Source organism: Panicum virgatum, chromosome 9K (assembly GCF_016808335.1).
Source record: "Panicum virgatum strain AP13 chromosome 9K, P.virgatum_v5, whole genome shotgun sequence".
Taxonomy (NCBI): domain Eukaryota; kingdom Viridiplantae; phylum Streptophyta; class Magnoliopsida; order Poales; family Poaceae; genus Panicum; species Panicum virgatum.
Window position 1 is genome coordinate 26,311,190 of NC_053144.1, and position 21,981 is coordinate 26,333,170.

At 43.9% G+C, this 21,981-nt stretch overlaps 2 protein-coding genes across 2 annotated transcripts; one reads left to right on the forward strand and one right to left on the reverse strand.

Moving 5' to 3' along the window:
* Positions 1 to 11,614: 11,614 nt before the first annotated feature.
* On the forward strand, positions 11,615 to 12,582 carry LOC120651022. The gene has a single exon (XM_039928350.1). It carries the CDS (start codon positions 11,697 to 11,699, stop codon positions 12,135 to 12,137), a length of 441 nt encoding a protein of 146 aa, XP_039784284.1. The 5' UTR covers positions 11,615 to 11,696; the 3' UTR covers positions 12,138 to 12,582.
* An 884-nt stretch (positions 12,583 to 13,466) lies between these two features.
* On the reverse strand, positions 13,467 to 19,332 carry LOC120647894. Its single transcript, XM_039924705.1, has 6 exons — positions 18,034 to 19,332; positions 17,896 to 17,964; positions 17,807 to 17,826; positions 17,703 to 17,754; positions 17,517 to 17,597; positions 13,467 to 13,631 (listed from the first exon to the last, which is right to left on the reverse strand). The coding sequence occupies exons 1-6, from the start codon at positions 18,983 to 18,985 to the stop codon at positions 13,489 to 13,491; spliced, it is 1,317 nt and encodes a 438-aa protein (XP_039780639.1). The 5' UTR covers positions 18,986 to 19,332; the 3' UTR covers positions 13,467 to 13,488.
* Positions 19,333 to 21,981: the final 2,649 nt, after the last annotated feature.

Here is a 21,981-nt window from a genome sequence, read left to right on the forward strand (position 1 = left end):
GAGGCCCAAGTAAGTTGTTTCGTTGTCAGCTTGAAGAAGAAGCAAGATATGGTCGATAAATTATTATCGCCCTTAGCACAAAAAATGGCCGATGTATTCATCGCCCTTAGACAATTTTGGTCCAGAAGAGTGTTCTTTGGCACGCAAGCTTTGCCAAAGAACAGGGGGGCATATGTTGACGACCAAAATTGTCATTAGACAATACAGACCGGTCTGACCGGTACTCCCTAGCGGTCTGACCGGTCAGGCGCTGTAGTCGGTCCGGCAGCAGTCGACCGGTCTGACCGGTAGAGTCGACTGGTCTGACCGGTCCAAGTGTAATCCGAGTATAACTAGGGATTTTAATAGATTTAGATCTTGTAATAAAATTTTTTGCGGAATAAGTCCACTCCACTCTATAAATATAAAGGGTCACGGCCGATTAGCGCATCCAATCGATCAAATCAATACAATTTCTATCTTTTTACTTTTTTTTGCCCTAGCCTTTTTCCATCTACTATCTGCTGTTCCTCCGTCTCTACGTCGATTGAGGTCGTTCTAGGTGACCTGCCGACTCTAGAATAACCATGCGTGCGCCTGCCCCGACGGGTCCTTCCTGGGCGACGTTCGTTGGTCTCGCCGTCGGCCTGCCCGGCGACAACCGGTCTGACCGGTTTAACCGACCGGTCTGACCGGTCTGAACATCAGTGCTGTATCGTGCCGTCGCTCGCTGCACGTTCAAGCGTTTTCGTGTGTTGACCCTGCGCCAACACTTCGTGTCTGTCATCGCGCGGTGTACTGGATGGATTGATATCCGGCGCGTGGGAGGTATATATAGGAATATAATTGATAAAGGAGAATCCTGTGCCATTTATTTTCAGCGTGGTTTCCAGTTTCCATGCATGCGGGGATATCATTATCTTCCCCCGAAAAGTTACTAGGAATAATGATGGCTGCTACGCTGCTGATTTTTAGGCGTGTCGTCGCGGCGGACCATGGAGGAGCCGGCCGCGACTGTGTTTAGTTCGGGAGAAGTTCGCAAAAAAATTATTATAGTATATTTCGATTTTATTTGGTAACTATTATCTAATTATGGAGTAATTAGTGTCAAAAGATTCGTCTCGTCATTTACAATTAAACTTGCAATTAGTTATATTTTTTAACTATATTTAATACTCCATATATGTATCGTAAGATTCGATGCGATGTGCCTCAGTCAAAAATTTTGGGAAATTTCCACGGATTAAACACAGCCCGGATGGAGGGAGGAGCGCGAGCTAGCCTAGGTCCGGCCGCCGAGCGGACGGCGCGGGACGCCGCCGTCGGCCGTCGCGGCAAGCGGGGCGGGGCATGCGGGCTCCAGGTGAGCAAGGCCGCCGGAGCGTCCGCCGGGCAATCGGGCATGCGGCCGCTGCCTCTCCATCCACCCAATCCATGCTGATGCTGTAGAAGGAGTAGGACAGCAATGGCGGCACATGCCTTTGAACTAAACCTTGACCCTCCCCATTTGGACTTGAACAATCCCATATATAGATCATGAAGACACATTAGGCCATTAGCAATTGGGAGTTGGGACGGTCCTGCATGCGTATGAACTAGAGCTCGACATGGTGTGGAAGATGGAGGTGGAGGAGGTAATGGTCAATTGCATGAACTAGACGCCGGTACCTATTTGTGACCGCTCCCTGATTTGACTTGTTTTAAATTTTGCCGTCATGCCTGAGGAAGAACTAGGTAGGAGATGGAGCAGCTTCAGGAGGAGGTGATGATGAGAATACTGCCGGCCACAGCAGGGTAAGCGGATTAATTTCTTGACCTGCCTGCACTTCTCTTTGTTTGCAGTTTGCAGAGAGAGCATCTCTCTTCGTTTTCTAGACGATGCAGCTGTGCAAGATGTGGTTGGACCGTAGGACCGTAGGAGGTAGTGCTACTGCAGATCAGGGTATGTAATCTTATTGACGGTTTTGATACACTATTTTCAGATCAAATTTTCTTTTTTTCTTTAAATGCAAAAAAAATTGAGATTGAATATCCTGCTCTTTGTGTAGTCTGTTTTTCTGCTGCTGGTTTTCAGACCAGTCAATTGATGGGTCCTGTGTGTTCAGTTTTCATTTTAGCTCATTTTCCAAATGTCGTACTCCAGGCAGAAGTTGTAGCTCGTATTCGTTTTCAGTTTAGCGATAGGTTCAGTTTCAGGGATAGGTTCAGCTTCATTCTTTTGCATGTTCAGTGGTAGGTTCAGTTTCAGAAGTTGTAGCACGGATTTCAGTTGCAGACAGCTCAAGAAATTCAGAAGTTGCAGACTTTCCGATGTCGTTCAGATTTCAGAACTCTTTTGCATGTTTTAGTTGACCTAAACAATTCTGCATGTTACTTGATGCAAAAATTCAGTACTTGACCTGACGCTTCAAAAGGCAGTACTTGATGCCTAAATATCCAGAAATTAAATTCATACCTAAAGATTTAGTAAGCTCAGAAAGTTGCTTGATGCATAAAAATCATTAAGTTTAGAAAGTTACTTGATGACTAAACTTTGGGGGCGTGCTACAGTAGAATCAGAAGTTGTTGGACTAGCTGCAGTGAAATCAACCTTTTGCATGTTTTAAATTTAACTTATCTTTTCCAAGTTGGAACGAAAGGAAGAGGCTCTATTTAGGTAATTTGAATCTCCATTTACTTGGAATTGTTGGCAAACACAAATCCACCTCAAAGGGATTTGGAATGTTTAAGCAGGTTGTAGTCTTGCACAGAAATTTGGAACAAAAGGAAGAGGCTCTATTCAGGTAACATGGATTGTTTAAGCAGGTTGCAGTCTTGCACAGAAACTTGGTGTGCCTCCCAATGTTGTGTAGAGTGTGTGGCGACACACAAGATTATGGTTGGATAGAAGGTGAAAAAAATTAAGCTGATTAAAACTGTGGTCGCGAAAGAATAGAAATAGACATGGAAGCTATCAAAGGCATGCGCACAAACATCCAGGGTCCTGCCAATGCGCTCGGTGTGAAGACTGAAGAAGAGGACACTTCATAGTTCCTAACCGGATTAAGGAAGGTTATTTTTCTTATATAAAAGAAAGTTATTTTGGTCGGCACACCAATGACATAAAGTTTACCTAAAACAAAAAATTAAACATGTGACTTGAAGTTAAACATGTTACTAGAGTTCAGTTTCCCAAACATGTAACTTGAAAGTTCTTTTTTTTCAAGGGCCTTGTTTGGTTAGAATCCCGCCCCCGTCGCCCCTCCCTGGCGACTCGGGGGCGAACCGCGCCGCTGCCCCACGTCCCTGCCTTGCTGCCGCTGCCTCCAGGGGCCACCACCGGCGGCGGCGGCCGAGACGAAGCCGGCTCTGCCTGCCTCCTCCTTCCCTCCCACTGTCTCTCCTTCCCCAGCCTCCAAACCGTGGTCGTTGTCCGCCCTGCCCCTCGCCGCCGCCGGACGCCAGGGGTCGGATCCGCCCCCCCCTTCGCCGAATCTATGCCCACAAGGCTGGATCTGCTCGTGGCCCCCTCTCTCGGCGGGTAGTGTGGGGTCCCGGCGTGCTCCTATGGGCCGCCGCAGCCTCGGGGCTCGGCCGCGTGCTGCCCTGCGCGCTTGTGGGTCCCGGTTGTCGTCGCCCCTCATCAGAGTTCGCCCAGGGGTGGCCGCTCGTGGCCGGTGCCGCGGTGGTCTCGCCCTTTACGTCGGCGCCGGCGGTGGGCTCGCCGGCTTGCCGTGAGCGAGCTATGGCCACGTCGCGCGTGCCTTTGGCCACCGGCTCCGTCGGTCCTTCGCGGTGTGGCGCTGTGGCCTCCGGGCCTGGGGCATGCTGCCCGCCGCTGGTGGCCCAGGGCTCGCTGTCCGTGGTCGCCGTGGGTCGTGGGCGCCTGTCCCGTTTGGGGTGCCGTCCGTTGGCGCTGCCTACTCGTGGCGTGCGGCCATCACCTCGTTCCCAAGATCTTTGGGTGAAAGCTCTGTCCAGTACTGTGCTGGGCCAACAACGACGGCGCTTGCGGGCGTCGTTCCCCTCTCTGGAAGTGTTGTTGTGTTGTCTTGGGAGTCGTCGTTTCCGTCCTCTTGGCGTTGCTTGTGGTGGGTCGTTGTCGCTGGTGGTGGGTGCTCTGGGGTGGTGCTGAGGCGAAAGCATTTGCCTGTCTGCAGGCTGATGATGGCGACGCCTGCGGGCGCCGTTTTCCTCCTTGGAAGCATCATTCGTTCGTTCCTTCCCCCTTCGTGCCCCCGTGGCTGGTCGCCTGGTCGGTGGTTCATCCTGTGTACCTGCCTTGCTTTATTTTACACACTGTCGTCTTGGAGGCCTAGGCCGTGGCGGTTTGCTTGCAGATGGTGGTTTGTTGGCCCAGGCGGATGCTTTTGCAGCCGTGAATGTGTTGTTTGGTGGATACTTTGCCAGCTGTGGTTACTTTGAGTTTGGCGGATGCTTTGCCGCTATTCCTCTACTCTGGCGGATGCTTTGCCGCCATTGTCGTGCTATTCGGACGATGCTTCGCCAGCATCTTGTGCTTCGTGCTTGCTCTCCCTTGGCATCTTTGGCGACAGTATTTTGTGTAGGTCCTACTCTTCGGGTGGCCTTTGTCTGGGTGGCTTGTTTGGAGTGTCCTCTCCCTCCGTGCTTCTTCTGCTGTCCGCCTGTTGTGTTAGTGGCTACGGTTGTTTCGTGTGTTCGTTTATACGCTTTCTTCAGTGTTTCTTTATCTTTAGTCCTTTGTGCTCTTGTGTTAGTCTGTTTGGCCGCAATAAATTTGTATCTGTAACTGTTTTCTTCTTAATGAAAAACGTGCTCAGGCATGGTCGCAAAAAAAAAATCTTTTTCGAGAACGCTGAAGCCAAGAGTTCAGACTTCAGACTCACAGAGGGCGCTCTAATTTGGTTGCTGGACCAAATATGTTCAATTTCATACATATTTCTAGCCTAGACAAGCTTAGTACGTAGCAACTGGCAGAGCTCTTTAGCCTTGGTTTTGGTTACTGACACATGGAAATTTACTTTTACGTTTTTAGCACTGCTGCTAAACTAAATGGCTGTTTCAACAGCAATCTCATACTCAGTTCCCATCAAGGGATCAATACCTCTTCCAAGCAACTCAGCTTGAGCTCCTCGGTTTCCAACAAATGCATCCTGATGGATACGCAGTTTGTATCACAAACAAGGAGAATGCCATTCTAATAAGATTATCAGATATGACTTAATGGCATAAATGAGAGAGAGAGAGAGAGAGAGAGAGAGAGAGAGAGAGAGAGAGAGAGAGAGAGAGAGATGAAACTCGAAATTTTCATGGAGAAAGTACCTTATTTGACACCTAGTAAAATCTTAATTCCTTCATTGCCCAGAAAAGATTCCCCTCCCTTATATGACACTGGCCCTAACTTTCATTCCTTATTTAATATTTCCGTCCCTCATTTAAGTTAGAAGAACAATAGCTGATTTATTTTTTCCTTTTTCACTGATAAAAATAACCACCTAATCACCTCCAAAGCTCTTGAAACTTTTTCTTAAAACACACATGTACCTTTATGGTTTCCAAACTAAAATTCACCAAATTAGGCTACTTTTGAAAATTATCTGAATTCAAAACTTAAATAATTTCAAATACTTACGAGAAAATAGCTAAAATTCTTACATATGTAATTTGTAAAATTATTTTTCCATAATTAAGTTGTACTGAGAATTGTGAAGAATACTAACTTATGACGAATTTTTTTTGAAGAACTTCGCAATTCTCAATCTAAACTATAATTAAAATGATATAGCTATTTTTTCATAATTTTTGGGATTTTTTTGTGCTATAAAAATTAGATAGTTTTATAAGTAGCCTAATTTCATGAATTTTATTTTTAAAGTTGTACATGTATGTGTTTTTTAAGAAAAATAAGTTCATATCTAATTGATCTATCACTAGAAAATTTTTCATTAATTTAAAGTGATTTGAAGGGTGCTTTGGTCAAGAAAAAAGTATAGATCGGTTACTATCCCCCCACATTACTAACGAATTGAGGTAGATGTATTTGGTCAGTAAAGAGGAATGAAAATTAGTGTCATATAGTGGAGGAAAAATTTTCAGGGCCAAGGAAGGAATTGAGATTTTCCCGGTGTAAAATAGGGAATTTTATTAATTAGTATGTCTGGTTGTGGATAGTGAACATTTTTATAGATATGCCACCTTAATGTCAATGAGTTTGAGACTGGCCTATCACAATCGCAGACAATATAATTGTTGGAGCATTTGCATTTGTGCCCATACTTTTAGCGGCTAATGGTGAATTTTCCCTTATTTGATAAAATTATGACACATTTGTATTTGGTTCTCTCCTCTTTACCATCCCTACCTTCTTCGTTCTTCCCCTTTTTCTGTACTAAATGCTCAGTACTCAGCTGGTGTTGGAAATAGCATAATTGGGCAGCAAATCGAGCGGGCGCCAAAATTTTAGCATGGGAAGGAACTTGTTACCACATCATGTGGCTAGAGTAGGGATGTGTGAGCTCGTGTTGAATAAAGCTTGAGCGTGTTTCGGTAGCTTGTTAGCATGTCTATGTTTTTTGTTCGAGTTGTGTGCTGAGGTAAGACCCATTGGTCAGCCGCGTCAGGCCACGCCTGACTTGACGTGGATGGGGTATGACACCTTCAAGTAGTGGATCATTCAGCATAGATCCAGGAGGTTCAAGCTCCGTGTCTTTAAATTCTGTAATGTTTGATAGAAGACGCTTCCCACTACTACAAAACATAAATATTGTAATTGAAACACATTCATCAATATGTTATAAAGAAGTTTAATAGGAACACAAAACTAAGTGTTACTAAGTTGTGTTAATATGAGCACAAAACTAAGTGTTACTGAGTGTTACTAGCTTTATAACATATTAATAGGAACACAAAACTAAGTGTTACTAAGTTATGTTATAAAGAAGTTTAATAGGAACACAAAACATATAGAAGTTTTATCTAACTTTCTGAAGTTGTGTTATAGACGAAGATCACAATAACACAAAATTAATGTTGCAGCTAAAGTGTTATAAAATATAAAGTGTTACAAAATAGTATATTATGCTGTAACCCAAAACTAAAAGGCGTAAAATGTGTACATATCCAATAGTAACACAAAATAATGATATAGGTAAAGTGTTACAAGAAAATATGCATATCTTGCATGTCGCTTTCTAGTTAATGTCACAGGAGTAAACACATATGGAAATATTTTTAAAATAATAAGACTAGCTACTGCTGGAACCTTGATCAGTGTCACCAACTCTTATGGATGATTTGGTTCTTGTGGGCCCATCTATATATCTGTGCCAACTGCTCAATCACACCAAAAAAAAATTGGCCAAAAAAAATTACACATGCCATTTCTAGGATTAAACCAGCAACCTCTCCCTCACATCATGCATCTTTGCCATCCTACCTACACTTTTGAGCATGAGTTGAAGTTGGTTGTTCATAGAGCAAAACCAACATTAGCTGCCAAATTGACTATTTTTTTGAGTAGTCTCATTTGAGTCTGTCTGATCTCTCTTTGGGCCACAGGCCTTTGTAACCTGTCACTACTGGAAAAAAGACTATAGGCACCGGTTAGTATGGGCCTTAGGTACCGGTTTTTGAACCGGTACCCGGTAACGGAGACCAATAGTCGTGTTCATCAGCACAGGGTAAAAGAACCGGTGCCTAAGGCTATATTTTTTGGCAAAAATAGTTGGCCGGGAATCTAACTCAAGATCACTTGCCTCGCTTGTGCCTTTCTGACCATCTCGCCTACACATCACATCTGATGGGAAGATAGATATTTTTCTTTTGAAGTAACCCATGAACGAGCCTAAGGTATCGGTTGGTAACACCAACCGGTACCTAAGGCTCTTAAGGTACCGGTTGGTGTTACCAACCGGTACCTAAGGCTCATCCATAGGCACCGGTTGGTGGTAACACCCGGTACTAATGTAAAAGTTACCACCCGATACCTATGGAGAGCCTTGGGTACCGGTTGGTGTTACCAACCGGTACCTAAGGCTCATCCATAAGTCTCATCCACCCCAAAAGTACCGGTACCAAGATGAACCGGTACCAATACTAGCATTGGTACCGGTTCATGTTCATTCTGGTACTTTTGGGGTGGACCTTTGACGTATTTTCTACTAGTGTGTACATACTTTTTATTCATAGAGTGGGAGAGAGGATCACCCTACCTAACACCTCTTTTGTAGAAATGCTTTACCAGAGAGTCCATTTAGCAATACAATAGAAGTGCAAAAATCTTAGTAATGACTTGAAACACTTTTACACCATCATCAAAGGCTAGTGATTTTATTTCATTTAACTCCTCTAATCCTATGCATCACAATTAATGCTTCGACAAACCCAAAACAATAAGATGACACCATGCATTGGAAGAGGTGTTTCATTCATTAATAACACAAAGCATTCTACTCCCTCCGTCACGCAAAGAGTGTAGTTTTAGAAAATTTCAGACGCATTACTTATCCAGAGAAATGACTTTGTTACCCCTAATTACTTCGTTCTATCAATTGTGATTGAAAACCATGTTTATTTGGTTTTCTGGATCATCAATGAATGCATATGAATTGGAACTAGAAAAGTAATATCTACTAAATATTTGATTGGCCCTATGTGTTTTTCTATGCAATACTATCTTGGTACTTGGTATTATTTTAATTAGATGGATCTTATTACAAGCTAAAACTACACTCTCTGTGGGACAAAATTTAAATGCTAAAACTACGCTCTTTATGGGATGGAGGAAGTAGATGATAAAGACTTTTAAGTTACCATGTACGGTTTATGATACTAAATCTCTGTGAGCTTTTATTGCTTACAAGTCTTAATGAATCTTAAATGATCACTCATGGATAAGGGTGGCGCAGCCCCGCATTACTAGTGGAAGTGAAGCTTGTCCAACTTAGAATGTGTCACCTTCATTCACTAATCACTAGTCTGGGTGAGAGAGGAACACATAAGTGTGTTTATTTGCATCGCCTCACTTGTCTTGAGCACGAGAAACATGATGTCCAATGGCTTGCACACCGTTATGTTAAGATTGTCTTAGTGTGCACAGGTAATCCGAAATATATTGCACCGAAGTAATGACTAATTTCTCTGTAAGGGCGTTCGCAATGGTAATAGCTAGTACTAGCTACGTAGTCTGCTGATGTGGAGGTGAGAGATAAAAGAAAAAAAAACTATTTTATACTATTGGACCCACACGTTCCTCTCACATGTTTTTGGGTTACGTGAAATAGATCAGCTATTTGCTCGTCGCTAGTGACTACTCTCTCTCCTACTTTTTCATTGCCACATCAGATCTAGCTAACTAAATAGCTAACTATTGTGGACGCCCTAAGGTCTTGGGTTGCGAATGTCATGAAGGCATGAGTTCATTTGTCAGTTTGCGTTAATTCTTATCTATGGATCAAAACCTTACCTGGTTGACAAAACATCCTCTGCTACTGAGACTTGAAGAATTTAATCCAAGAGTGCTAATTTATCCCACAGTTTCAACTTTATGCTTTGCCAAATGTCACCAACAAAACAAGTATGTTGCTCGGTAACAGTTACCGGAAAATTTACTAGTATTTTGTAGCACAAATGAGTCAGCAAAAAACACATGCATGTCGATAGAGTAGAAACCTATGGGATTAAAATACTTGTCATGGAGGACGGTGCATGTGGTGTTCATGTGGAGGGGGAGGAAACAATAAGAATCAATGGAAGCTAGAAACCTGCCCTAGCTTCTTATGGGGGTGGGGACAATGACAATGAGAACACTCCTAGGGAATAATTGGGGTGGTTGCTCATGGTCTCAGGACAAATTCATAATGAGCAGAGAATAAACCAGGCATTGCTAATCATTCAGCACGGTCTTTCAGGAACAAAGGAGCCTTAACCTTTTTGACCTCTGCTTCTATTCTCTTGCAATGTTTGCACCCCCAGCTCCTCAGTCCTCACCAGTCAAATTACTACCAACACTGCATAGCATCATCATATTTGAAAGAGAAGCAGTGTGCATTACAGGTATTTTTCAGTTCTCCCTTCTTGTAACTTATCAAGCTTACATTAAACTTTGGTTTCGAAGATACTTGTTCTTGTTTAACATAGCAACTGACAGCCAAAATCTAGCAAACAGACGAAAGATAGAAATATAATAAGAACAGATACGGACATATAGATTGGGTGATCATTTTCTTCATTGTCAATCATAACCCAACACCCAAACCATAAAGTTAAAATTAAAAGTATTACACCTAGCAGTATAAAGTATAATAGAGATTATCATTGGACAACCAATCAGTGCCTAATCCTTCCAATCGGTCCAGTTAGTCTGACCAACCCTAGCCGCCGTGCAGCTGAGAATACAAAAACTGCCCAAACTGACGTGGAAGAATGCATGCGCATCAACTGCAACTGCTAGCTAGAAATGAGAAATCCAAGCAGGCAGCAACAACTTTTGAGGCGGCCAATAATAAACAGGCCCAGCATCCATCCATCCATACATCTGCCAAGCAGCAAACTTTAAGGCTTGTCAATTGCCATGTCTTGCAATGGAGGAACTGCAGCTGCCCCCAACATTCATGTGCCGCGGCACTTGGCACGGATGGTAGGGCCCAGTGTCAACTTAATCTGGGGATCAATGCTAATGCATGGAGCACTAGCAAACAATCTTGGGGCTGGTCCCTCTCTGATCGTGAACTGTTAACAAGGTTATCAGGCTACTAGAAGCTGGAGGCAGTTGGGAGCATCACGCCATAATCTTGGGTTTATGCCTGGCTAAAAGCGTCGGAAGTCGTGCCGCGGTTAGTCCGGGGAAGGATTATTCAACTGATCTTGCTTGGTCGTGAGCTAGACGACATTTAGGAGGGATCCAATCCAAACCAGGTGGCTGATTTGATTGATCTAGAACAGAATTATATAGAGAGTGACCATGTTCAGTGTTGCTCACAAGTCATTCTCATGGGTGTTCAGTTGAGACACTGCCAGACCTACTAAGCTCATCAGGATGTAAAAGTATTTTTTGCTTGTGATGACTGATGAGTTGGACAGTGGCAGGAATTGGTCTACCTAGCTGGAGTTGTCTTCATCAGACAGATAAAAAGGATTTGAGGCAGCCGAAAGGAGAAAAGTGCAGGAAAATTAAAAGGAACGTTTGTCTGGTGGGTCCTCGACGATAAACAAACTTCAGTATAACAAGATTCTTGCTGAAGCTTTGCGAGGCATGGCGAGGGCAATAACAGTAAAAGGTACAGGCACCATGATGAGCACGGCCGACTTAGTGCTAAACCCACTTGGATTTCCTCCTCCCCGAGCTTTTCAAATTTTGAATTAAAAAACAGGTTGCCCTGTTTCTTTTCTCCCTTGTTTTTTTTAAAAAAAAGAAGTCTCTCCTTTAGACTGATGGAGCTGCAACGATGCCCTAGAGCTTGTCTGAACGCAGGAAATTTCAGAGGAAACTGTTCAATTCTCATGTCCTTCAATGGGACAAGATGAAATTGTTTCACAAGCACACAGTATATGTGAATGAGACGCCGGCCGGGTTCAATCAGTGGGTGCAGTTGGGGGCCAAGACAAGCTAGGTTAGGTGAGGTGCGACTTGGTAGTGTGTGTGTGGCTCCATGCATAGACCTCTGGTTAGAGAGTCAACTAACGCTCCATGACCATGAGCCTAATTCCAAGCCATAATCGACGACACAGTCCTATATAGAATCGCAAGTCACAGGGCAATGCGAGCCCAGCCGCTCCTGTATATAAAGCAGCCTCAGGTTGCTGTGTCAGAGAGAGAGAGAGAGAGAGAGAGAGAGAGAGAGAGAGAGAGAGAGAGAGTCTCCCATCTGCATTGGTCTGAAACTCTGAATAATCATATGGAGATCGAGTCGGCCAAGTGCGAGTGCTGCGGCCTCCGGGAGGACTGCACCGGGGAGTACATCGCCGGCGTGAAGGCGGACTTCGGCGGGCGGTGGCTCTGCGGGCTGTGCTCGGAGGCGGTGCGGGAGGAGGTGGCCGCCAAGAAGCGGGGCGACCTGGAGGGCGCCGTCAGGGACCACATGTCCTTCTGCGCCAAGTTCGGCAAGAAGGGCCCGGCCTTCCGCGTCGCCGACGGCATGCGCCAGATGCTGCGCAGGCGCTCCAGCGACATCTCGGCCGCCTCCTCCGCCGCCTCATGATCGCTCTACCCCTGCGATGCGTACCCCCTGATCGAGGGGCGGAGGAAGAAGAAGGGTTGGCTGTGAAGAAGAAGAAGAAGAAAGCAGCTGCCACTGATATGATCAAGCTAGCTAGCGGTGGCGCGGCGAAGCAAGCTTCTGCTGCTGCGCCGGTGATCCTTGACAATGGCAGGTTCTAGGATCGGTTGGTAGTTTATTAATGAATCTTGTCACTGCACTAGCAAGTTGCAAGTCAGTGTCCGTCATTGGCTTGGTTGTCCTCTAGCTCCATTAGCTAGAGGGGTGCCAAGCGAAGCCTTCTTAGGCCTAGAAGAAGGCGGCGCTTATTCTTGAACGTTCGAGTTTTGGTACGAGGACTCAAGGAGAGGTTGTACAGCTCGAACCGCAATCACAGTGTACCATTAATCGCTTCATATCATGAATTGAATTTATTTTTTTCTGCGTATATCGTTCTTTACATTCTCTGCACCCAGATCATTGATCATCGTGGAGCATTTCTTTTCTCATATATAACTTTGGGTTTAAACCCCTTTTGGTGAAAGAAACAAGATCAACAAAGGATGTTTGATCTGGGGCTTAAATTGGTAGATTCTTATGACATTGTGCTTCATTTCTAAATTTTGATACGCATGCGCACAAAAATGGGATGAACACACCACATAAAAAGAGAAGTGCTGCAGCAATTTGGATCACAAACTTGAGTCAATTACAGCTTTCAAGCTGTAGTCTTGCGAGAGGTGCTCTCTCACCCAAATAGAGATCTGTCTCCGGAAGCGATCTAGATAGAACAACCGGCCGGATATCAAAATGACACTCGTCCTAAAGGTAAGTAAACACAAAACAATTACTGCATTATTTCAGTAGATGTAATTCTTGACAGCCAAATACCTGTCCTTTTATAAAGAAAGAAAGAAAAAAGGTCATGTACTTCAGATGTGGATCAACTGTTGTAGATTCTTAGCCTGGAGTAGTACCTCCTGTCCAGCATCTTCACTGTCGTCTGTACTGAGCATAATTGTGTTTCCGCTGAACATGCAAGGCCCCAACGGCAATCATGAAATGAAGATGCTCGCTCCAAATTAAATCAGCAAAAAACAATAAAATGTGCCAAGGGAGAGATGCTGACTAGGACACGATCAGGTGTGCAATAATCTGGCACCGTACTGCGAATTAAGGCATAGCTTATGAGAAAGATGCATTTTTTTTTATAAGGGAAATTTTATTGATTTCAAGCACAATACATCAAGGTGATACATCGTCTTGAAAATTTCCCGACCTCTGCCTAAACGACACACAGCCTAAAAAGAGTTTGATAAAGATCCTTCCACACTAATGACTGTCAATCCGAAGACTAGACCGCCACCCATGTGCCCGGGCAAAACAAACCTTGGCCACCTGTGCCAAGAAATGAGAGGCCGCTACAAGCTTGTCCTGCAAAGTATACTTCTGAAGGATAGCCCATGTACGGAGCCAGTGCGTAGTTGAGTAGATAACCTGCAAAAAGGAAGATTTTTTGTTATCGAACACCACCGCATTTCTGCATAGCCAAACAGACCAACACAAGGCTGTCGCGCCCAGAAGTACTAGTGGCTTATATTCTTTAGAAATTCCATTGAGCCAACTCCCACACATACTAGGCATATTATGAGGTTTTGGTATGCCCCAGGCCGCATAGACCGAAGCCCATACCATTCTCGTGAATCGGCAATCAAAAAACAGATGTTGTATCATTTCATTCTCATGACAGAAACAGCACTGTTGGTTCCCCTGCCAATTCCGTTTTGCAAGATTATCCTTTGTAAGAATGACGCCTCGTCTAAGATACCAGAGGAATATCTTTATCTTGAGTGGGGCTTTTAATTTCCATATTCTCTTATTTAGATTAGGAGTGTTCTGATTGATTAAACCCAGATAATGTGACTTTACCGAAAAAACACCTGTCTGGTCTAGGTTCCATTTAAATTCATCCTTTTCTTGGCTGAGAACTATAGTTGATAGACGTGAGACAAGATTATTCCACATCACTAACTTATTGCCAATTAGATCTCTATGCCAGGAGAGGTTCGGGATCTATGTACTTAGTACATCAGCCACCGTATCCTGTTTCTTCCTTACTATATTATAAAGTTGTGGGTATTGATCGCGTAAAGGACTATTTTCTAACCAAGTGTCTTCCCAGAATCTTACTTGAGACCCATCCTTTATCACGAATGTTCCGAATCTTAAAAAATCTCGTGTTACCTTCATCAGGCTTGCCCAAAAATGTGAATCTCCGCTCTTCCATTGGGCCTGTACCAACGGTTTAGACCCTAGGTATTTATTGCGTAAGATCTGCTGCCATGTACCATCTGTTGTTAACAGGCGGTACAGCCACTTACTGAGCAAAGCTATATTTTTTAATTCCAAATTATGAATCCCTAGTCCCCCTTGATCCTTGGGTTGACACAAGATGTCCCACTTTGCTAGCCGATACTTTTTTTTATGCTCGTCACTTTGCCAAAAAAAATCTAGATCGAAAATAGTCCAACTTCTTACGAACCCCTTTTGGGATTTCAAAGAAGGACATCATGTACATAGGCAAGCTGCTAAGAATAGAATTAATGAGTGTTAAACGACCTCCAGTTGAAAGGTGTTTACCTTTCCAACTACTGAGACGTTTTTCAAACCGTTCTTGGATCTTCAGCCAATCGCTATTAGACAATTTTCTATAATGAATCGGAATGCCTAAGTATCGGATTGGGAAAGATCCTGGATTGCAACCAAACAGCTCCATGTACTGACTTTCGCAATTCTTCGCTTCTCCAAAGCAGAAGATTTCACTCTTATGGAAATTAATTTTGAGGCCCGATAGCTGCTCAAAAGCACAAAGAATAGTCCTCATGTTATGAGCTTGCTCCAGGTTATGGTCCATAAAGAGAATTGTATCATCAGCATATTGTAGTATTGATAGCCCGTCATCTATCAAATGGGGCACCACACCACTCAGCAAACCCTCTGCTTTTGCTCTCTTAATGAAAAGTGTGAGCATGTCGGCTACTAAATTAAAAAGGATGGGTGAGAGTGGGTCTCCTTGCCTAAGTCCTTTCTTTGTTTGAAAATATGGACCCACCTCATCGTTGACATTTATTGCAACACTTCCACCTGAGATGAAAGACTTAATCCAATCAATCCACTTGTTTGAAAAGCCTTTCAGCCGAAGCGTCTGAATCAGGAAGTTCCACCTCACTTTATCATAGGCTTTTTCAAAATCTATTTTGAAAATTACCCCACTCTGGTTCTTGCGATGTAATTCGTGAACCGTTTCATGCAAGATCACAACACCTTCTAAAATATTTCGGCCACGCATAAATGCAAGGGCTAATTATGTTATCTGCAACCGAATTGACACGGATTGTCGCCACTTTCGTGAAGATTTTAAAACTCACGTTCAGGAGGCATATCGGCCTGTATTGCTGGATTTTACTGGCTTCTTGTGTTTTTGGCAATAACGTTATGACACCAAAATTTAGACTGAAAAGGGGAAGATCACCATTATGCAGGTCATGAAACATTTGCATGAGGTCCCCTTTGATGACATCCCAAAACTGCTGATAGAATTCAGCTGGGAAACCGTCTGGTCCTGGCGCTTTGTTATGATCCATATCAAAGATTGCATCCCGAATCTCCTTTTCAGTGAAAGGAGCTACGAGGAATGCATTTTCTAGTGAACTGACTTGAGGGATATCATCCGTCCTATCGCCTAAAGTAAAATTATTCTCTTCAGGAGGACCGAATAATTCTTTGTAAAATTGGGTGATATAACCTTTTAGGTTATATTGACCCTCAATTTTTCCACCCTCGTGTTCTAGGGAGAAGATACGTTTCTTACGATGTTTGCCATTAGCAACCATCTGAAAGTATCGAGTGTTATTATCCCCCAAAAGAACGTCAGTCACTTTGGCCCGTTGATAATACTTGAGTTCCTCCTCACGCAGGAGTTTTATCAAGTCATCCCGGGCGGATTCCAGTTGATTCCTCTCAACGTTCGTGAGTGTTCTAAATTCAGCTTGGGTGTCTAGGTCCGTTACTATCGATTGGAGGTTTTCCTTTTGTGCTTTATACACCCCATGGTGGTGACGAGCCCACCCCCGCAAGTGCTTTCTGAGTGCCCCCAGTTTTCTATTCCAGCGTTGCACTGAATTTTGTCCACCAACCGGTTGATTCCAAATTTTTGTGACTCGCTCTTGAAAATCCTCATGAGATAGCCAACTGAGTTCCATTTTGAACTGCTTTGCATGTCCCGTAAAGGATGGGTCACCCGTTTCCAAAAGTAATGGGGTATGATCTGAGATGCCTCTATCTAGTGCTCGCACTGTTACCATCGGGTATTTGAACTCCCATTTAGTTGTCATTAGAGCTCTATCGAGCTTCTCATAGGTCGGATCCGGAAGAGAGTTTGCAAAGGTGTATTGTCTCCCTGTCAAATCTATCTCCCGAAGATCAAAGCTATCAATGACAGCATTGAACAGGAACGGCCAGCGAGGGTTAAAATTATTTTTATTCTTTTCCTTACTATGCCTCATGATGTTAAAATCTCCCCCGATTAAGGTGGGCAACGGATTCTGTTGACATGTACGTACGAGTTCCGACAGAAAAGCTGATTTGAATTCATCCTGTGCCGGACCATATACTGCCATCAAAATCCATTTGAAGTCATCGTTTCTGTTTCGGAGATGGAACTTAATAAAAAATTCCCCTTCCACAATAATAGATAGATCAAGGACTGTTGAGTTAATTCCTAGTAGAATACCGCCCGACCGTCCCCTGGGTGGGAGGCAATGCCAGATAAAATCCGCGTCACCAGAAAGACGGTTAAGATTTGATCTAGACATGTCCTGTTTCCCGGTCTCCATGACGGCAACAAAGTCTAGTTTGTGATCTCTAATTGCATCTGAGATGTATCTATATTTAGCCAAGTCTGAAAGACCTCTGCTATTCCAGTAGAATCCTTTCATGGGGAAACACTTTTGTTTAGTTTTTGAGTCTTTTTCCGCGCCTTGGCTTTTTTAGCTGTTGATTTCGACTTACGCTCGGTCACCTTAAGGTCACAAATTCTCATGCCTAGGTCCAGGCCATCCAAATCCACATCAGTTATGTCCTTGATTAAGTGGGAAAGGAGCCTGTTTTCATTTTCAGGATCCTCCTCATCACTTAAATCAAAAGGATTTAAATTGGTATCCGCTCTTTTATTTTTTGGCTGAACCTTAACTTTGTCCACTTCAATTCGTTTTAGTGCATTAGAAGAAACAATAATCTCTTTGGAGCTGCTACCCATAGATATCCCAATAGACTTTAATTTTGCAACACTATTGTCCATAGGTAACTTTAAAGATATGTTACCTGGTGGGTATGTCCCTGCCGGGTTATCCAGGTTCCTAATAGCAGCACGCCTCTTGGCTTTGTCCAGAACTAGCTCATCTGCTGCAGGATTACCATCCACAGAAAAAGAAAAGTTAGCGCGAGCACTTCTGCGTTTACCATCAAGGAAAACTGATCCAACCCCTGAAATATCATCACATTCCGTACCTGCGATACTGTTGGTAGGTGTCTTGAAAGCTGCCGGTGTGAACACCTCTGGCTGCCCTGACGCCAACACAACTTGTTGCTTACTCGGTGTTGTCACCCCCCGCCTTAGCAGATACCACCGTATCTGTACCAGATAGATCGAGTGATGATCTGAAATTATCGCAACAATTATCTGACAAAGGTGAAGGAGTACCTGTATTTGACTCCGGAATTATCGGCGATGCCATCACAGATGGCCCACTAGATGGCGAATTAGCATAATCTGCTACACAAAAGGGTGAGACTGTATGCAATTCCTCAGAAGCTGACCCAAAGAAGCGCGAACACTGACCATTATTTCTTGGTGGAGTAACATTAGCCTGACTACTATAAGTAACAGACTCAGAGCCTGTTTGTACTTGCAGTGCAGGTTTAAGCTCCTGAGGATTTTTATCCATCACCATGCTGGAATCGCCCATTGGCCCTGCCATCTGGGCGCCCATGCCAGTCGAAAGCGCATCTACACCCAAAGGTGCGTCGATCACCTCTCCCTGCTGCTTAACTGCATCAGATAGAAGGCATTGTGAAAAATCAGATTTAACACAGCCATATTCTGATGTAAAAAAAGGATGATATTTACCAAAAGTATTCCCAGGAATCGGCCTGAAACCACCTCTTGGTACAGTAACCGCAATCTTGGTCGATTTTGTAGTTCCTTCAGACAAAACCGGCCTCCTCGGTGGACATGAGCGACGGTTTCCCATAGGAGTGACCGCAATCCGACACTGCATTGGGGCAGGTCCAGATCCAACATTTTTTGTCTGAGGTAAGCTGCTCTCAGGTTGACTCGTCCTCTTCAATTTTTTTGAAGAATCATCCCTATCCTTATCCTCAGCACTACCATTACCATCCCGGAAATTATCAAAATCCATGGGATCATCATCTTCTGGCGGAAGCGTTGCTGGCAAGAAAAGTTCATCTTCCTGTGCAAAGGTCACATGATAACCTTGAGTACCAAAAACCAGGTCTGTAGTATGTGGCAGCTGACGCTTATCCATCATCCCAACCTTGATTCTGATCACGCCCTTCATCCTATAAGTTAGCATATCAACTTCCAGAGTTGCACCAATCACTGTCCCAACAGCCCAGAAAACCAAGTAATGCCTGTAAGCATGTGGCACCCCCGTAACATGGACCCAGACTTCCTCTAACTCATACGTAGGTGCAATATCTTGATCATTTTGCCAGACTGACACCGTGAGTGTGACGCCATGATTTTTCAACTGAAAGCCAATGTCAACCATTCTCTGCAGCGAATCGTCACTAGGAAAAGCCACCAAAAAAGAATTTTCATCATGAACTAAAGCTTCCCACTTCTAGTCTGTTCTGATGATACGAGCAAGTTCAGACTGAACTACTTCCGCTGTGATGCGTCCCCCAGAGACGGTGACTAGTCCCGTGGGCGACGGATCTGGTGTCTCAAGCTTGTAGTCGACGTCTGTAATTCTGATAAAAGCAAACTCCTTCTTGCCTGACCCAAAGAAAGATGCATTTGGTTTAGGCATCTTCAGAATCGGGCACTTGGCCGACAAATGGGAATTTTTCTTGTTGCAGATAACGCAGTCGAGATTTGCCTTGCAATTTTCGTTAACATGTCCGCCGCACTTGCAACGAAAACAGAAGGGTTTCCTCTTCTTATGTGCAAGAGAAAGATGCATGCTTAATCATTTCCTCCCTACGGATCAACTGGATAATTGTTCTCCCGCTTGTTCTGTGTAAGATTCTCCATCATATGCCAAGCAGAAGCATGGAGCCAAGAGGCTGAGTCATGTCCACGTTTGAACATAATTTTAAGCGGAGCCTTAAAATATGCGCGATAAGTTCATACGCTTTTTGTCACAACCGGTGGTTCAAAATGTTTCTTTGAATTTGTATCGTAATTTGGACTCTAGGGTCTGTTATCCACATATACGAGATCAAAGCTTCTAGAATTCAATTCCCCACTCACAAATAAAAGAAATTACCTTAATTTAAGTGCAAGTCTTGCAATGAATCCCCCCCCCCCCTGAATTTCTATATTCATAAGTTAGTTGCAATTGTAATAAACCCGTTACAAAGCACATAATCCATGTAGATCCTTATGCTAATGTTTAATCAACACCTTACCCTTTTCCTTTTGAGTGGATTCCGTTTAGGCACCTCAGAATGCTTCGTTGGTTGCAATGATGAAGGCTCATCCTGGTACTGACATGGCATAAAAAATTCCAGATCCATGGAACAGTATTCAGTACTCAGTACCATGACAAGGCACTGATTGCATATTTGTTTTGACTTGCATTTCTTTCCCGGCCGTATGAGTAAACTGTAAAATCCTTCGTCATCTCTGGAAAAGCCTGCACTGTAAAGTTTCGTCATCTCCTCTAGAAAAGCCTGCACTGTAAAGTTTGACACTTGTGGACCCAGGCCGTTCCCACCTCATAAATCTCGTAATCGCAAAAAAAAAATGTCACATCGAATGTTTCGACACATGCATGGAGTACTAAATGAAGTCTATTTATAAATTTTTTGCATGGATGGGCTGTAAATTGCGATGCGAATCTAATGAGCTACATAATCCATGATTTGCAATAGTGATGCTACAGTGACCATCCGCTAATTATTGATTAATCATGGATTAATTAGCATCATTAGATTCGTCTCGCGATTTACAACCCATCTATGCAAAAAGTTTTGTAAATAGACTTCATTTAGTACTTCAAATTAGCACGATTCCATCACAATTTTTTTTGCAAAACATCTAAACACGGCCCTAATTTAGTTGGTGAAAAGTTGTTAGTTTTGGTACTGTAGCAAATTTTGTTGTTAGTTGACAAATAATATTCAATTATAGACTAATTAGGTTTAAAAAATTTATCTCGTGCTAATCAATTAGACTGTGTAATTAGTTATTTTTTCAACTACATTTAATGCTCTATGCATGTGTCCGAACATTCGATGTAACGAATACTATAGAAAATTTTTTTAGCTGTATTTAATGCTCCATAGATATATATCTGAACTAACGTACCGTAGAAATTGTTTTACCACAATCACGTCTGTCTGACCCAGGCTGTGAACTCAGACCTACTACAACTTGCACCTTCACATCCATGCCGCGCACGTTCATGAACGCATTCTGTTAAGATTAACCCTGTTTCGTGTAACTGCACGATTGCTCAGAGTTTTTACAGAAATTATTATCAATGCGTTTCCATTGGGAAGCGAGCAAACCACTCCCTTGCACTGCAGGTGAGGCAAGGAATAAACAGCACCCGTAGCTAGCTTTTCTGCCGTGGCAGTGGCGGATGCCAAGGCATCAGAAAATCTTTTTTTTTTTTTTGAAAAGCTTGGCATCAGAAAATCTCAAGTGACAACATACCAGGAGATGGCACCAGAACCAAATGCATCAACACAGTAGTTGCTACAACCGAGAGCTTCGCATCAAACACCACATGGGCAACATACATTTAATTGTTAGACTAACTCCAACAGCTTATGTAAATAAATAGTTCAATTTAGCTAATATGAGACTTTGTAAATATGTGAAAAGCTCTATAAAACATAGGGGAATCCAACAGCCTCTCTATCACTATATGCAAAACTGTCCACGTCATCGGTTTCTCCCTATTCATGTGAGTCTACGGCTTTGCAAAAATACCCCCGGTATTCCTTCTTCTAAGGAGAGGTCCCTGGCGACCTATACGTCGCCGGTGGCGGCGGAGAGTGGCGCTAAAGAGACGAGCAAGTTGCCGAGACTCCGTTTCGTGTCTTTTGCGGCTGGCCGTGGCGTGGAGCTTGGGTCAGTGTGAGAGAGCAGTGGTGCGGCGGCCATGGCTGGCTTACTGGAAGCTCCGCAGAGGAAAATCCGGCTCGGCTCCCTTTGCGGCGACGTGCGGTGGGCGCATGCAGGCACGAACGCGCTCGTCCGTGTACACACGGCGGCGCGGCTTCGCAGGGCGCGCAGAGCGGCGATGCTGCAGCGAGCACGCGGGAAGAGGAGAGGGAGGGCGCGGAAAGAGGAGGGGAGGGCGCGGGAGGATGGCGCGCGCACGCGGGAGCCGAGATGCCGAATGGAGCTCGATCGGGATAAATGCCGAAGGAGCACCCAGGTTTTCCGAACAGGATTGCGAAGCGAGCTCGTTGCCGAATCTGTTGGAAACTAATTTTCAGAAGTTGTTCGCTTCTTTTACCTATGCCGAGCTCGATACCAAACCTGTTGGAGATGCTCTTAGACGTCAAGTAAAATTGCAGTCGAGGCATG

Coding starts and splice junctions, on each gene's coding strand:
- LOC120647894 (XM_039924705.1), bottom strand. CDS start 18,985: ATGGTTGACATTGGCTTTCAGTTGAAAAATCATGGCGTCACACTCACG. Junction 17,598..17,702: donor ACCTACCAACAGTATCGCAG/GTACGGAATGTG, acceptor GTAATCCTGCAG/CAGATGAGCTAGTTCTGGAC. Junction 13,632..17,516: donor GGCAGGGACATACCCACCAG/GTAACATATCTT, acceptor TCCTTTTTGCAG/GTTATCTACTCAACTACGCA.
- LOC120651022 (XM_039928350.1), top strand. CDS start 11,697: ATGCGAGCCCAGCCGCTCCTGTATATAAAGCAGCCTCAGGTTGCTGTG.